Raw genomic sequence first — 18,127 nt, 5'->3', positions numbered from 1 at the left:
ATAAAAATTACTATAAAATTACAAGATGAAGTATTGAAAAAATAAGTCATGCAAAAAGAGCAGCAGGAGTGAGGTAGTTGGTGTTCATGGGTTTATTGTCTGTTCAGAAATATGATAGCAGAGGGACATCAGGATGCCAAAGGCAACAATCGACTTTGAAGTGTATGACATCTAGGAAGATGGTTCTTATTCCTGGCAGTCCTTGGTACAGTGTTCACCATTCTGTCTTCAACCAGTTTGTTTCTTTTGTGTTCTTCACAGTTTTCAAGAAATTACAACAATTCACATTATTTTGCCAGTAACAGCTCTTTAGCATGTATGGACATGTTTAACCTATCGAATATTAAAATGCCTAGATAGAGTGGACATGGAGAGGATATATCTTACAATGGGGGAGTCTAGAACCAGGAGGCACAGCCTCAGAATAGAAAAACGTCCCTTTAGAACACATGTTCCCCACATATACATCGAAATATACATTGAAATGCATCATTTGCGTCAAACCAAATTAGCGACAATGTGCTGGGGGCAGCCCACAAGTGTCACTACACTTCCAGCATCAAAATAGCATGCCTATAACTTACAGCTAGACGGTGGTGTTTTCCGTGGAATTCATTGCCACAAACAACGTGGAGGCCAAGTCATTTGGGTAGTAATGATTAGTAAGGGTGTCAAAGATTACAGAGCGAAGGTTGAAAGGCATAATATATCAGGCATGATCGAATGGCCAAGCAGACTCAATGGGCAAATGGCCTAATTCTGCTCCTGTGTTCATGGTTTTATCTCTATTTTGAGATTTTGTCTATAACCCTTAGTTCCTTGAGCAACACTCAAAATGCTGGAAAAGCTCGGTGCTGATGAAGGATCTCAATCAAAATGTTGACTGTTCCCCACCGTATTTGCTGTCTGACGTGCTTGGAGTATTATGTGCAGTTTTGGGCTCCCTGTTTTAGAAAGGATATACTGACATTGGAGAGGGTTCAGAGAAGATTCACAAGAATGATTCCAGGAATGAAAGGGTTACTGTATGAGGAACGTCTGGCAGCTCTTGGGCTGTATTCCCTGGAGCTCAGGAAAATGAGGGGCGATCTCAGAAACATTCCAAATGTTAAAAGGCTTGAACAGATTAGATGTGTCAAAGTTATTTCCCATGGTAGGGGATTCCAGGACAAGAGGGCACGACTTCAGGATTGAAGGACATCCATTTAGAACTGAGATGCGGAGAAATTACTTTAGTCAGAGGGTGGTAAATCTGTGGAATTTGTTGCCATGAGCATCTGTGGAATTTGTTGCCATGAGCGGCAAGTCGTTGGATGCATTTAAGGCAGAGATAGATAGGTTCTTGATTAGCCAGGGCATCAAAGGTTATGGGGTGAAAGCAGGGGAGTGAGGATGACTGGAAGAATTGGATCAGCCCATGATTGAATGTCACAGCAGACTCGATGGGCTGAATGACCTACTTCTGCTCCTATATCTTATGGTCTATGCTGAGTTCCTCCGGCAATTTGTTTGTGTTGGCTTTGATCTCCACCATCTGCATAATCTCTTGTGAATTCTTAGTTCTTCGAATACCTTTCAAATGTGCTTTTTAAAAAAAAAACTTCTGCTTTTCAAAACACTGTCCTTTTAGGACCTGAAAGCATGCTGAATGAGAAGAAATACTTATACTCTCTGAACTTGTGTTAGTTGTTTACAACATATAACCTCTTGCAGAATAGTTTTCCCAGTATCATTGTTTTTATGCCCAGTATATCTCTGGAAGACAAGTTTAAAGTGTAAATCTCTACAAAAATATTTTTTAAAAACTGTTGAAATGGAATATTGAAAACTTCCAACGTGCTCCTTTCAAATTGGATTTAAACATATCAGACTATTTCACAGACTTAATATGGTGCAGGGGACATGGAGAGGCCATGGGTATACCTGGAACTAGGTGGGGGGGGGGCCCAAAGTACAGTACAGTAGCAGCGTAGTAGTTAGTGTAACACTATCACAGCCCCAGCGACCTGGGTTCAATTCTGCTTGCTGCCTGTAAGGAGTTTATATGCATGTATAACCCTGTGACTGCATGGGTTTCCTCCAGGTGCTCTGGTTTCCTCCCACATTCTAGAGACGTATGGATTAGTAGGTTAATTGGTTACATGGATGTAATTGGGTGACGTGAGCTTGTTGGGCCGGAAGGGCCTGTTACTGTGCTGCATCTCTAAATAAAAAGAAGAAGTCTAACCACTTTTAGGAACAGCTGTTGGTTTTTAAGTTTGCAGGCTTCTCTTTATCAAACCTTTAAAAGTGTTGGTACGTGGCAAAGTGGTTAAGGCGTCAGTCTAGTGATCTGAAGGTCGCTAGTTTGAGCCTCAGCTGGGACAGCGTGTTGTGTCCTTGAGCAAGGCACTTAACCACACATTGATCTGCGACAACACCGGTGCCAAGCTGTATCGGCCGTAGTGCCCTTCTCTTGGACAACATCGGTGGCCTGGAGAGGGGAGACTTGCAGCATGGGCTCATGAGACTATTGGATGCCTATTTTAAAAAAAAAGTGAAAAATGACTTTCGTCTCAAGCCTGTAGCTCAGTTCTCTAAGCCAGCGGTCCCCAACCACCGGGCCGTGGACCGGTACCAGGCCGCAAAGAAGGTGCTACCGGGCCGCGAGGAAACAATATGATTTGGCGGTATGAGTCAGCTGTATTTTTCCTCATTCCCTGTCACGCCCACTGTTGAACTTGAACGCACGCGAGGTCATTACTCACGCGTCATCTATGTCAGCGCGGGAAGAAGATCAACTCCTCGAGCTTGCAAATGATGGCGGGCTGAAAAGTATGTTTGATGTAACATCTCTGCCGGCATTCTGGATCAAAGTCAAGGCTAGATATCCTGAGATAGCCACGAAAGCACTGAAAAAGTTGCTTCCATTTCCAACATATTTCTGCAATGAATGCAACGAAAACTAAATTACAGAATAGACTGGACATAAGGAACCCCCTTCGAGTATCGCTGTCTCCCATCACCCCTCGATGGCACCGTCTTGTTGCAGGGAAACAAGCCCCGGGCTCCCACTGATTCAGCGATATCGGTGTGTTGCAATGATTTTATATGTTCATACGGGGAAAATATGTGCTGTGTGTTTAATATCCAAACATTACTTAAAATGTTATGATGCTATTGACTTATATAACCATATAACAATTACAGCACAGAAACAGGCGATCTCGGCCTTTCTAGTCTGTGCCGAACGCTACTCTCACCTGGTCCCACCGACCTGCACTCAGCTCATAACCTTCCATTCCTTTCCTGTCCATATACTTATCCAATTTTTCTTTAAATGATAATATCGAACCTGCCTCTACCACTTCTACTGGAAGTTCGTTCAACACTTCAAGCTCCCCTGTCCTCCCCTGATAATTGACTTATCACTATATTCATGCGAGGAAAATATGCGCTATTTAATATTAAATTTGTTAGATAAATCCTTTTAGAAATGAAATTGAGTGTATTAGCCACTTAGCACCTACATTCCGGTCGTGATTAACACTCCTCCCCCCCCCCCCCAAACAGAATCGCCAAAAACGATTTGTAGGAAAAAAATTGGCTTATTCAGGCATGCGCACACAGGTGCCCGCGCAAGGCTTCCTGGTCATGGTAGTCTTTCTCGGGGTATGTACACAACGTATTTGACTGCTACTCTTGTCCGTTGGCAACCCTCCCCCACCCCCCCTCCCCCCGGGGTCGGCTGGTCTGCGGTACAATAAAGGTTGGGGACCCCTGCTCTAAGCCACCAGATGTGGTTAAATATATAAACCTAAGCAATGTAAATAGCAAAAGTACAGTAATTTTAATTGAGCAGAGAACTGGGGCAGGTTAATAACCAATAGCTCAGAAACCTCGCATAGTTACATTCGTTATTTTGGAAATTTAATTTTTTTTCAACTCCCAAACAAATATTTAACCTCCAAATTGAAATTGAAGACTTTCTGTTGCTTCTGCTTTTAATTTTGTTTTTGGACTGTGGTATTATGTACAAGACCAGTGTTTATTGTGATCTTCTGTGGAGATGTTGTTCGGTGAGTTGTTACTGCATTTCAGCTGCCGGGCTTCTGAGTTGGTTTATAGTCAACACAGACATTCCAGAGATTTTTAACATTTCTACTTCTAAATTTATAAATTGCTCATAGTGGAATGTTGCTCCTATTACCTTCCTGTCCATGTTAAATACACAATTTTTTCACCAACAATTTCCATTTTCTTTTGCATCCTTTTTCCTGATCTCTTATCTTGTGAAGATGGGTTGAGTGAGCTTTTCTCTTTGGAGTGAAGGAGGATGAGAGTTTACTTGATAGAGTTATACAAGATGATGAGCTTGAGACTTTTCCCAGAAAACTGTATCCTTTAGTTTGAGGCTTTCCTTAACCAGTCCGAATGTGGAAGAGGATGAAAGGCGATTTGATGGAGGTGTACTAGATGATAAGAGGCATAGACAGTGGAAAGAAACCACCTTTCTCTAAAAGCAGAAGTGGCTAGGAGAGCATAATTTTAAGGAGATTGGAGAAAAGTTTAAGGTGATGCCCAAGATAGGTTTTTCTTACACAGAGTGATGGGTATGTGGAACGCCCTGCAGTAGATGATAGAGGAAGGTAATAAGAAACTGGTATTAGATAAAATGGAGGGCTATGTGGGAGGGAAGGTTAGATTGGTTATAAGGTCATGGTACAAAAGGCCTATACTGTACTGTAGTGTTCTATGTTTAGAGAAATGTAAAAATAAATGCATACACTTTGAAAAATAGATGGAGTAAATGCCACAAACCAGTAGCCATAAGCTGGGGTTGAATGATCACAGGATTGAAATGGGTGTAGTAGGCTAGTACATTCATAGCAGGGAATAGTGAATTCTTGGTTCTGTAGCATTAGCAGAGAGAGATTGGGGGATGAGCATGTAGTAGTGGGATAAAGGGGGCCCCACGGGGTTGATACCAGGAACTGAAAATTTGTAACAAGCTCAACCAGCTTGAGCCACAAACTGTAGGCTAAAGTGAATTATAGTGAACTCATGTCTGATACTAGCCTAGTTAATGGCTTTATAAAACTCCAGGATAGAAGCTCACTACTGTACATGTAAATTAAAAGTGGAACTGCACACAGCTCACATAGAACTTGGGTAATGAAGTTTAACACTGCAAAAAGGATTTCCTCACTCTCAACGCATGTGGGGTAGAGATTGTGGGGGCGGGGAGAAGATATATCAGAAATAGTATAAAAATAATGAAAGTTTTGGATTGGAGAGCATTTGTTCTAGAACAAGTGACATCCCTGGGGATGTCAGCTGACACTTCCTTCCCCTTTCTGAATCTCTGGAGACAAACTGTTGACCAGCAATTTTTTAAAATAAAACTACAGATTCCCATGGCCATATTGACTATACTTCTTCCCACCCTATCTCGTATATATAAAAAAATACCTTTCTCAGTTCTTTCATCTCTGCCACACCTGTACCAAGGATGATGTTTTCCTTTCCAGGACATTAGAGATATCCTCCTTCAAAGAACGGGGTTTACCTTCCTCCACCATTGATGCTGCCTCACCCTCATCTCCATTTCCTGAACATCCACACTCCCATCTTTCTGCCACCTTAACATAATACGGTTCCTCTTATCCTTACCTACCATTGCATGAGCCTCCACATCCAACATATCATTCTCTGCAAGACTGTCATCTCTAAAGGGATCCTACCACCAAACACATCATTACCTCTCCTCTCTATCATTTTTCTGCAGGGATCAGTCCCTCCATGATTCTCTTGTCCATTTATCCCTCCCGGCACTGGGTTGCGGTTCTGGTGACTTTGGGGACGAATGAGCTGAGTTACTCATTGATTCACAGTGAAGCGGTCAGAGCCACTGGAAAGAGTTTAGGTCTGCTGGAGGAGACTGTTGGCTGACTCTGGACTGAAGGATTTGATCCGCAGTGACAACATGGAGATACTGAGGCAGTGATCGGGAAGAAACAAATTTTGTAACAATAGAACAAAATGGGTGAGGGTAGGATTAGTAGAAGAATGGATGCTTGAGGAAAGGAATTCTCAACTTTTTGGGTTGTTGGATCTGATGAGATTGATCCAGAGTTTCTTCAGAAGTTGGTGATTACATCCATTTTATTAAGTGTTACTAGAGTAAAAAACAAAAAGAAGAAAAAAAAAGTCATGGACATCTCAAACTCAGACTGGAGATAACAACATTCCAATGATAACAATTAACCTATCAATGGCCACATTCAACAGGCATGACGCCTGCTGAAGCTTCTAGAAAAGTACAGAATCATCTATACTATTTATAGAAAATTCACTGAACAATCACAGATATATACTGTAGGTAATTATTTAAAAACTATAAGCAAGCATTGTAAAGTTAAACTACAAGGAAAATAGTAGAAAAATAATGCTACTTCTGGAGGCCAAGATATTGGACATATATAATATGGAGGTTGATGGATTCTTGATTAGTCAGACTGTTAAAGTTTACGGGGAGAAGGCAAGAGAGTTGGGTTGAGAGGGATAATAAATTGGCCATAACGAAATGGCAGAGCCGACTTGATGGGCTGAATGGCCTAATTCTGCTCCTATGTTTTATGGTCTAATGCAGAATGGTGTTGCAGAAGAAGTACAGTGCAAGTAGAAAAGATGTATAAACCATAACGAGATAGACTGGGAGATAAAGTGTGGTAGAAGCAGCCTTTGAGTCTGGTGGCACATGCTGTCGAGCTGTTGTGTCGCCTTACCCGTATTTGTTTAGCAAATTGGGAAACGGTTGTAAACAAAACATTTTTGTACACCAGCCCATAATATAAACTGTGTTACTGAAGTTTGCATATCTTAATGCAACAATGAGACTGTTACAAGTCTATTTTAAGAGGCATAGATTGAGTGGATAGCCAGAGACTTTTTCCCAGGATGGAAATGGCTAACACAAGGGAGCAGAATTTTAAGATAATCCAAAGAAAGTATTTGGGCGATGTCAGAGGTACGTTTTTTACGCGGAGTGTGAAACACCCTGCCAGGTAGAGGCAGATATGTTAGTTACATTTAAGAAACTCTTAGATGATAGAAAAATGGAGAGTTATGTGAGAGGGGTTAGATTGATCCAGCACAGCATTATGGGCTGAAGGGCCTGTACTAGGCTGTTACTGTTCTACTGTATGTTTTAAGGCCAAATGGTGGAATGTAGAACAAACATTCACAAAGGATGACATCCACTAAATAGAGTTATTGAATAGGGCAGGTGTTAATATTTATAGAACAGTGCAACTCAGGAACTGGCCTTTCAGCCCACGATGTTGTGCCAAACTAATTAAACGCCTAATCTCTTCTGACTACACAAGGTCTACCTCCCTTCATTCTCTGCACATTCATGTACAGGTACCGGTCTAAGTGCTTCTTAAATGCCTCTGTCATATTTGCCTTCACTACCAACACTGGCAGTGCTTTCCAGGCACCTTATATAAAAAAAAACCTTGCCCCGCACATCATCTTTATACTTATCCCCTCTTACCCAATTTCCCTCGGGATCAATGAAGTATGACTGACTATGACTTGCGTCATGCTCTTTATTTTTAGATATTTCAACCCTGGGAAAAAGATACTGGCTGTCTATTGATGCCTCTCATGATCTTATGAACTTTGATCAGATCTCCCTTCGGCATCCATCACTCCAGAGAAAACAACCCAAGTTTGTCCAACCTGTCCTCATAGCACTGGACCACAAGACAGTAAAAACCACCAAGAGGATCATCACCAGGGTCTCCCTATTTGTGACATTTACTGGGAGGGGCCTGAAACATTTTTGAGAATCCCTACCACCCATCCCACAATCTCTCTGACCCACTAAAGACTAAAGGCATCCATTAGTGTTGCGAGACCACGGATCTGTGCCTGGAAAGTCTTCACTCTCCAGGGTGCAGTCCTGGGCAAGGTTGTATGGAAGACCAGCAGTTGCCCATGCAGCAAGTCTCCCCTCTCCACGACACCAATGTTGTCCAAGCGAAGGGCATTAGGACCCATACAGCTTAGCACCAGTGTCATCGCAGAGCACTGTACCTTGATCAGACACAACACGCTGCCTTGGCTGGGGCTTGAACTCACGACCTTCAGATTGCCAGTCGAACCCCTTAACCCCTTAACCACTTGGCCACGTGCCCACGACTAAGATTAGACTAAGAGACTAATGAATACCCTGCCACCACTGAGGTCTCATCACTCGGACAGGGAGCTGTTTACTGTTTACCTGGGCTGTACACAACATGCATTTTGATTTATATTTTATTAATTTAGTTTTGGTAATATTTGGTTTCATGTTCTGTGCGTGATACAAGTTTTGTGGGTGCACCATAGTCTGTTGGAATGTTGTTTTGTTTGTTTGTGTATATGTACAGTCAGATGACAATAAACAAACTATAATTGGGCAACCAGAAATAACTGATTTATTTATTTAGCGATGCAGCGTGGAATAGACCCTTCTGGCCCTTTCAGCCATGCTGCCCCAACAACCTCTATTAACCCTAACCTAATCACAGGATGCTTTACAATGACCAATTAACCTACCCGCTATGTCTTTGGACTGTGGGAGGAAACCGGAGCACCCAGGCATTCCACGGGGAGGACTCTTTACAGACAATGCTGCAAATGAACTGCAGGCTCCAGCGTCCCGAGCTGTAATAGCGTCGTGCTTAACTGCACTGCTACCTTGGTGCCCAGATACGACCTCAGTAGGTTATTCAGAGTGGGGGTATGCACATTGGGCCACATTTCTCCATACCTTTTGAGGTGTGAGTCCTTTTGCATAAGGCTTTGGTTGGGGACAGGGGAGATAGTTTATTGGAGAGTCCGTGGTGATTGTCACATGGCTGGGAATTAATTATCTGCATATTTTGCTTAATTTTCTAGGTTCTGCACAAGTTCTTACAGCAGTTGGTAACCTGACCACAGCAAATACCAGCAGCTCGAGACTATTCTCCCAGAATCAGAACATGATCCAAATGGCTGCAAGTCAGAATTCTGTTACCTCCAGTGCCTCTGCGGTTGGTGGTCAGCCAGAACTGGCAGCAACTCAGTACAGCAATATGCATAATGTCCAACAGGGAATGTACAGTGTGGGGTCAAATCTGAACCAAATCCTTTCGCATTCGGCCCAGGACACAATGACAAATGGGCAGCATTCAAATTCATTGCCAAGACAACCTAGCAGGACTCGAGGCACCCCTATACTAACGGGATACAGTCAGAATCACCTCAGCAACTCAAACCTTGCACAACAGCAGCATAGCAAAGGGCCTGTGAGCCAAGCTGTATCAAAGACCCCCTTGCAGAGGTTATCTGGCACAGTGGCAAACCAGAGTTCATCCTGGCAGCATCAAGCTTTGCCAAGCGTGAATAACCAAAACCAACCCAACAGTAACCTCGTCGCGTTCAGTAGTACCTCAACTTTCCACACAAGACCGTCTCATCCCAAAATAGCAGGCCAACAGTTTGTGCCGGGAATGCCCCGAGCAAGCCTCCCACCGGCCAGGCCAATGGGTGCCATCAACTCTACTGTTGACGGGCACATGGTGCCTACATTAGGTGGGCCTCTGTCACAGACCAACCCACCCTCCCAAGCAGTTCCCAGTTTAAATCAGCCAGTTCCAGACCTGGCAAACTTCAATTCCAGCCAACAAATGGCCGCAAGGGGCAATCTCCACTGCAATCAACCTTACCAGGTAAGGAGTTCCAGTCAGGAGCTGCCTTTTAACTATGGTAACCAGTCCGGAGGTGGCACGCTTCAGGGATTACCCGGTGATACAGACCTGATGGACTCTTTTTTGAAAAACAGAACTACAGAGGAATGGATAATGGATCTGGATGAATTTCTGGAATCTCATCATTGAAGGGCAGTTTGTTGCCATTTAATAAACACAGTGGGAAAAGTGTAATCATGGATTTTATATATGTTTGGGACCAAAAATGGCGATGTGGTACATGACAGGTGAAAATGTATGGTTGGGAAGAGTTAATGGCTGATTTTCATAATTGCTATTTTACTGGCAAATCACATGTAGTTTGGCAGTTTAGTTTATTCAATACCAAATTCCTTTGTTCCATTGCTGGTCAAGGAGTCAGTACTAGATTGCTTTAATCTTTCCGTGGCCTTTAAGTTCACAACATTCTGAAAGGGGAGAACATTGCTAATCTCAGTTGCTTGGGTGGTATTGGAAGTAGCACATTTGTTAGAATCCAGTGAAGAGTATACATCTGAAACTGAATTAATCCTGGTCAGTGGTACATTTTAGACGTCCATTTTCCTGCCCAGCTGACCAGACTGTCTCTGACTTCCTGTAGTATAAAGCCACCTTCCACACAGTCTCTCAAACTCCCTGTATTGAGGTTGAATCATTATTTTGCAAAACGCAAATGCTGGGTGCTAAGCCACACTGGTATCAGTATTCCAGTCACTGAATTGTCTGTCTACCATTGCCATATACTTCCTGACATTGAGCCCATTTTAGGAAGGTCCTTTTCATAACCTGTTAAGACCATAAGACATAGGAGCAGAATTTGGCCATTCAGCCCATTGAGTCTGCTCCACCATTGCATGCATCGTGGCTGATTTATTATCCCTCTCAGCCCCATTCTCCAGCTTTCCCCACATAATCTTTGATGACCTGACCAATCAAGAACCTATCAATCTCCGCTTTAAATGACTTGGCCTCCACGACTGTCCCTGACATTAAATTACACAGATTCACCACCCTCTGGCTAAAGAAATTCCTCATCTCTGTTCTAAATGGACATCCCTCTATTCTGAGGCTGTGCCCTTTGGTGCTAGACTCCACACCCCCCCCCCGCCCCCATAGGAAACATCCTCTCCACAGTCACTCTAAGCCTTTAAATAATCAATAGGCTTCAATGAGATTCTCCAGCCCCACCCTAATTCTTCCAAACTCCTTCACTGTTGACCAAGGAGAGACATTTCCAAAACCAAACAAAAGTTCTGCCTCTGTGGCCCCCACTGGTACTTCCTTTATTCATTGCAGGAGAAAATTCATGATGTGCGTGTTGTTAGCAAGGGTGACCTTTATTGTTGGTCACTAGTTTCCTTTTGAATGTCTTACTGGGCTCTGGAAAAAGGCAGTGAAAAATGGCCAAGCCTGTCTGGGCCAGCTCAGACTGCAAGGATTGCCTTCCAGTATTCACAGCCACACTTCAAAAAAAAATTACTCTTCAACATCTTGAGGTTGTGAATGCAAGCATGTCTGTTTTCTTCCTAAAGGGTAATTTTTATGACTATCTGAAAGCTTTGTTGCGCTTTTTTTAAGAAGGGCACCGCGGTAGGTAGTGCAGTGGTTAACATGACACTGTTATAGATTGGGTTTCGGAGTTCAATCCCAGGGTTCTCTATCAGGTGTTTGTAGGTCCTCTTTGGAATGTGTGGGTTTCCTCTGGGTGATCCAGGCTCCTCCCACTGTGCAAAGGATTACCAATGAGTAGGTAATTGGTCATTGTAAATTGTCCTGTGATTAGGCCAGGGTTAAATTGGGTGTGGCTGAAAGGGCCTGTTCCGCACTGTATCTCCAAGTCCCCTTTACTGAAGGAACCTTTGTTCTCCCCATCACTGAGTTTTGAACAGATGTCCCCTGGATTATAAATCCTTTAAATTCAGAAACCATACCCCACACTAGTTGCTCTGTGCTCATCTTCACCAGCAGAAAAGCTTGCCTGTGCATGTGGCATAGCCTTTCGTATCACATGAAAATAAGCGTCCACATCTCTTCTGAGCAGTGTATTTTGCACTTTACTACTTTGTCCTGTTTCTCTCCACCTGTGGGAGGAAGGTGAGGAGAGAGCAGCTTTATAAAATAGTCTTTATGGGATTCGGGACCTTTCAGGCTTCTCTGAAATGTTTCAGAATGAAACTTGCCTCAAAATTTATAACAGCAACACCCAAGCTGCTGGAGGAGTTTGCATGTCAGGCAGCATCTATGGAGAGGAATAAACTGTGGGTGCTTCAGGCCAGACTGCAAAGGAAGGGTGCAGTCTGGCCTGAAGCCAGATTGGGCTCCCCAAAAATTGGGGAGACTGGAAGCAGTACAAGCTGGCAGGCAATAGGTGAGACCAGGTGAGGACGAAGGGGCTGGCTATGAAGTGAGTTGGATGCTGCCTGACTTGCTGAGTTCCTCTAGCATTGTGTGTGTCTCTTGAGTTTTCTAGTATCTGCAGAATCTCTTGTGTTCAAACTTCATAACTTGTATTGGTTTCACCTTCCTATTCCCACTTGCCCTCATCCTTTCCAGTCCTGATGAAGGGTTTTGGTCTGAAATATTGACTGTTTATTCCCCTTCATAGATGCTGCCTGACCTGTTGAGTTCCTCCAGTATTTTGTGTGTGTTTATGGCTCAAGATTTCCAGCATCTGCAGAATCTCTGGGGTTCACACTTTATAAGTAGTTGGAAGTTGGGGTGGGGGGCACGGAATGAAGTGCACTATGCAACTAGTCCTAGTTTCAGGCTTGTTTTCCCCCCCCCCCCATTTGATCAGAGCAACATAGGTGAGATGTTTCTACTCTCCTCCTCTCCATCAGGCCTTCTCTGTTCAGGGTGTTGTCCGTTCTGATGGAGGTGTTATCGCACTTGCCTCCAATGAAAAGTTGCATGCAAGCTTTAAGGGGACAGAATTTGCCCTTTATACCTGTCAGTTGCTGCCCAGGGATTATCCAGGTATAACAGCCAGTTGGAGAATGCAATTGAGTCCTTAATTGTCCCAATCATCCATTTCCCTGATTCCAAGTTGAGATGTTCTGTGGCATATACACTGCCCTCCAATCATGGTGCTTGCCATATCTTACTGTCTGAATTAGTTAAACTGTATGTATATAAATGTTTACATTTTTATAAAATTGATAAAAGGTCTTTGTCTGTAATATATTTTTACATTTTAGAGTTTTTTAAAAAAAAGCATTTCTTGCTATGGTTTTTGTAAGTCTTCATTCTGCACTTGACTATATTGACTTGCTCTGTCTAACCACTTTGTAATGTCAGATTTTAAAACCACACCGTAAAGTTTTTTTTTAAATGTTATTCTGGCAAAAAAAAGACTTTGTCAAACCTTGTTTGAAACTCACTTCTTAACCCCGCACCCCAAAGACGTTATTTCTGCTTGTTAAAATCAATTTGTGATTGTTGGAGTATTGTTTCTTATTGAACAGTGTGTGCAGAGCCAAGGTTATCAAGCTGTTTGGGTGAAATGACGTTTATTTATTCCCAAGAAATGTATATTTTTGTTTGGAGTGATCCTTTGCTGCCAATCCATGTCTTCCAGAAATCAATAGTTACAGATCATCTGTCATCCACTTCAGACATCCTCGTCCCCAATAACTAACTTTAATTTTTTTTTCAGTTTTAATTCTGCTGTGCCTCAGAGTGTAAACTTGTCACGTCACAGCAATGGAGTATTTTCTGTTCAAAGCCATTTCTTTTAACAGTATCATAATTTTTAAGCAGAGGCATATATTACTTTTACTTTATCTTTTTATAACTGTAATTCAGGTAAAAACTGTATGTGTAGTTTAAACATGGCTATATGTACCAGGCTGTATATGGTGCCTGATATTTGTTGTGTTTCCTTATATATTTTTAATGTTAAATTATTTAAGATTGTGACTGGGGTGATATAAATGTTTTTTTTAGTTTAACAATGTAATTCAAAATGAGGCTATCATTATATAGCATTTTGGCACCACACATGGAACTTTATGTAGATTCTGACATCCAGCATTAGCTACCTAGAATTTGTAGCTGGTAATGGAGTTAATATTTTCATACATTGCATTTGCTGTTTTTTCTCTTCCCTGCTGGCTACCGGGCAACAGTGAATTACTCACTAGAAGTGCATTATAATTAAAAATTAATTGTTTACTAATGTTTAAGCCACTAATTAGAAAATTGGGCAATAGAGGTTAATGTGAAATCTGGAATTGGTGTTTAAGCGGAGTTTTAACTAATTGGATATTGTTTGCATCTCGATTCCTTCTCATTAATCTTTGTTCATATGTTCTAAACTTCTCATGGTTTTTGTACAAAGTGAACCTGTTTATTCATGTAGATTTTATTGTACATTTTCTTTAATTTTTTTTTGAAGTGGAACTTGCACCTATCAGAATTCTTCAGGGCCATCCTGTACAACAATATATTTTAATAAAGCTGAGTATAATCTGTGTTGAGGGGTTCCACTCTCCAGTAGTTTAGTTTAAAACTGCCCAGGACTTGTCTGGTACCCATATCCCCCTCCACCATCTGCTGCCTGTATTCTCAGTCCTTCACCTCTAATGGCAGTGAGCAGATGTTATGGAACAGTTGGTTCTCCCAATTAGCCTGTCTTGTCAGTCCACCACTTGATCTCTAAGATCATTAACTTGGGTGCCAATTTTAATGAATCCCATCTCTATCCACATCTCTGCATTCCCTGCCTGTCCATGTATCTATCTCAATGCCATTTGAACAATGTTGTTTAATCTGCTTCCTCTACCTTCCCTGGCACCAACTACTGTTATATAAAGAAAACTTCTTTCCAACGCACATCTTAAATGTGTGTACTCTAGTATTTAACATTTCTACCCTGGGGAAGAAAAATTTATTCTATCTTGTTGATGCCTCTTATAATTTTGCATGCCTCTGTTAGGGCCCTCCTCAGCCTCCAACACGCCAGATTAAAGATCACTGTTCCCTCTAAGCTGCACAGTAATGGAAATGCTCCCACACACACACTTGGTTGCAGCACAGCTGGAATTTTCTTTTATCTTGTGTTTTATTAAAGTGCCATGAAGTTTGCAGGCCATGCAAAAAAAATTTCTGCTCAGAGCAGTGCTTGGTCCATGCAGCTGTAAAAGTAAGTAAGTAAGTAGAAATCAGAGGGAACATTGATAAAGATCCATGTTTGTCCAACATCTCCTTTTAGCTCATACTGTCTAATCCAGGCAGCATCCTGGTGACCCTGTCATGCACCCTCTCCAAAGCCTCCATGTCCATTATGGTGGTCCTCAGTTTGCAGTGCTCTTCAATGGTTTCTTTGCCCGACAGATTTCAAACTGAACTGATGGACACTTGAAGTGATGGATAGTTATATTGTTTCCATGGGTAACAACTTTCTACAGAACATAAGACATAGGAGCAGAGTTAGGCCATTTGGTCTACTGCGTCTGCTCTACCATTCCATCATGGCTGATTTATTATCCCTCTCAACCCCATTCCCTTGCCTTCTCTCTGTATCCCTTGATGCCCTGACTAATCAGGAATCTATCAACTTTTGCTTTAAGTATGCCAAATGACTTGGCCTCTACAGCCGTCTGTGACAGTGAATTTTACAGATTCTCCACCCTCTGGCTAAAGAAATTCCTCATCTTTGTTCTAAATCTTTCCTTCTATTCTGAGGTGGTGCCCTCTGGTCCTAGACTTTCCTGGTATAGGAGATATCCTCTCCACATCCACTCAATCTAGGCTTTTCAGTATTCAATGTGTTTCAATGAGATTTCAAACCCCCCCCCCCCGCCCCACCACCAATCCCATTCTTCTAAACTCCAGCAAATCAGGCCCAGAGCCATCAACCGCTTTTCATACATTAACCTTTTCATTCCTGAAAGCATTTTCATGAACTTCCTCTGGACTCCCTCAAATGCCAGCACACCTTTTCCTAGATAAGAAGCCCAAAATTGCTCGCAATACTCTGCAAGTGCGGTCTGACCAATGCCTTATAAAGCCTCAGCATTATATCCTTGCATTTATATTCTCGTCCTCTCAAAATGCTAACATTGCATTTGCCTTCCTTACCACAAACTCACCCTGCAAGTTGATCTTTAGGAAATCTTAAGGACTCCAAAGTCCATTTGCTCCTCTGATTTTTGAATTATCTTTCCATTTTAGAAAATAGTCTACACCTTTAGTCCAGACCATAGAGATGTGGTCTGCTGGTATTCTGTTTCTGGGTTTGAGGACAATCCTGCACTGTTCATATCAGCGCGTGGGTGATGGTGCAGAGATGATGTTTAATTTTGCTCACTCGGGTAGTGGGACTGACCACAACACAATGGAGTCCAGCTGGAGTCTGAACTCCCTTTACTAAGCTGATAATGTTACAGGATCCAGCTGGTCTGAGCCCTCAACCAGTCTTCAATCTTCCTGCCTCTGTCATTACCACCAATTGTCAGAATAATCTAAACTGGATTTGGCCATGGTGGGTTTTTTCTATCTTTCTATCTTAAAACAATATATTAAATCTGTAAATATAAGTCCCAGTCTTGGGAATCACGTGTGAATAAAAACTTCTTCATGATCTTTTTGCAATTGCATCGTGTTGTGATTTGGTGGGATCTGAAAGTAAGTGGTGGTGGTTCTAAGTTTTTTGAAAAAACAGTTTGTTCTTTGAAGGATCCTAACTGTTAGGATTAAAGTAAACACACAAAATGCTGGAGGAACTTAGCAGGTTAGGTAGTATCTATGGAGAGGAATAAACAGTTGATAGTTTGGGTGAGACCCTTCATCAGGACTCGAAAGGTGGGTGAGGTTAAGGATGAGACCAAGTGAGGGATGATGGGTATTCCTTATCTATCATCTTCCAGTTTGTGCTCCTTTTCTTAGCCCCCCTCTCCTTATTCTGGCACAAGACCATGAGACATGGGAGCCGAATTAGGCCATTCTACTGCACCATTCCATGATGGCTAATATCTCTCTCAAACCCATTCTCCTGCCTTCTCCCTGTGACATTTGACACCCGTTGAATGAGATGTGGGAATGCTGTGTTGGTGCTGGGTGCACGGCGACACTTTCGGGCTGCCCCCAGCACATTCCTCGCTGACTGATTTGACACAAACAACTCTTCACTGTGCGCCTTGATGTACATGTGACAGATAAAGCTAAAATTAGCTCTAACAACACCCCTGGCAGGACATAACAGTTCCACAAGGATCTGCTCTTTGATTTTTGAGAAAGTGGAAGGGTGGTTTAGTAAGTTTGCAGATGAAACAAAGGTGGTGTTGTGGATAGTGTAGAAGATAGTTGTAATTTACAAAAGGATATTGACAGGCTGCAGAGCTGGGCTAAGAAGGGGCAGATGGAGTTCAATGCAGGGAAGGGTGAAGTTCTTCATTTTGGAAGGTCAAATCTGAAGGCAGATTTCAGTGTTAATGGCAGGATTCTTAGCAGTGTGGAGGAACGGAGAATCTTGGATTTCACATCCGTAGATGCTTTGAAGTTGCTGTGCAAGTTGATAAGGTTGTTAAGAAAGTGTATGGTGTGTTGGCCTTCATTAAGTCGAGGGATAGACCATAAGACACTGGAGCAGAATTAGGCTATTCAGCCCATCAAATCTGCTCTGCCATTCCATCATAGGTGATCCTGGATCCCACTCAACCCCACTGAGTTCAAGAGCTCCTGGGTAATGTTGCAGCTCCTTAAAACCCGTGTTAGACCACACTTGGAGTTTTGTGTTCAGTTTGAGTAGCGTAATTAAAAGAAGGACTTGGAAGCTCCTTAAAGAAGCTGTCCCTAAAATATTGAGTTTGTGGTTCCTGCACTCGCTCCTTTGGTTGTCTCCATTCCTGAGTTTGCCCGCTCTAAACACCCCTTTTACTTAAATGACTTGAAACAAGTTCTTCGCTGCTGCGCCTGGCTGCGGATTACAGTGGTTGTAGTTGTAAATGAGAATTTTTTTATTGAAGATACATCATGGAATAGGTCCTTCTGGTCCTTGAGGTGCACTGCCCAGCAATGCCGATTTAACCCTAGCGTAATTACGGGACAATTTACAATGATCAATTAACCTACTAAATGGTATGTCTTTGGACTGTGGGAGGAAACCAGAGCACCCGGAGGAAACCCATGCATTCCACAGTGAGGACATACATGACTCCTTACAGATGATGCTGGGATTGAACTCTGAACTCCCAAACTGTAATAGCATTATGCTAACTGCTACACTACTGTGGTGCCCCAATATCAGGAATATTCAATGATTCCCTTGGGAGCTGCACACAAAAGTCGTGGCTCAAAAAGTACGGTCTCTGGAGCAAGGGGTTTACTACACCGCTTGAGATAGCAGCCAAGAATCAACAACGCTGGTG

At 42.5% G+C, this 18,127-nt stretch overlaps 1 protein-coding gene across 1 annotated transcript in view; it reads left to right on the top strand.

Annotated features, from left to right (window-relative positions):
• maml1 (mastermind-like transcriptional coactivator 1) overlaps positions 1 to 16,360 on the top strand; it is a 94,482-nt gene extending 78,122 nt beyond the window's left edge. Inside the window, exon 5 of the mRNA XM_063053063.1 lies at positions 8,929 to 16,360. Coding sequence (XP_062909133.1) covers positions 8,929 to 9,908 — 980 coding nt within the window. The 3' untranslated portion in view covers positions 9,909 to 16,360. The remainder of the gene's footprint in view (positions 1 to 8,928) is intronic.
• Positions 16,361 to 18,127: the final 1,767 nt, after the last annotated feature.

The sequence above is a fragment of the Mobula hypostoma genome, chromosome 7, assembly GCF_963921235.1.
Source record: "Mobula hypostoma chromosome 7, sMobHyp1.1, whole genome shotgun sequence".
Lineage (NCBI taxonomy): Eukaryota > Metazoa > Chordata > Chondrichthyes > Myliobatiformes > Myliobatidae > Mobula > Mobula hypostoma.
The sequence above is the reverse complement of the archived record's forward strand: the minus strand, read 5'-3'. Positions and strand labels throughout refer to the sequence as shown.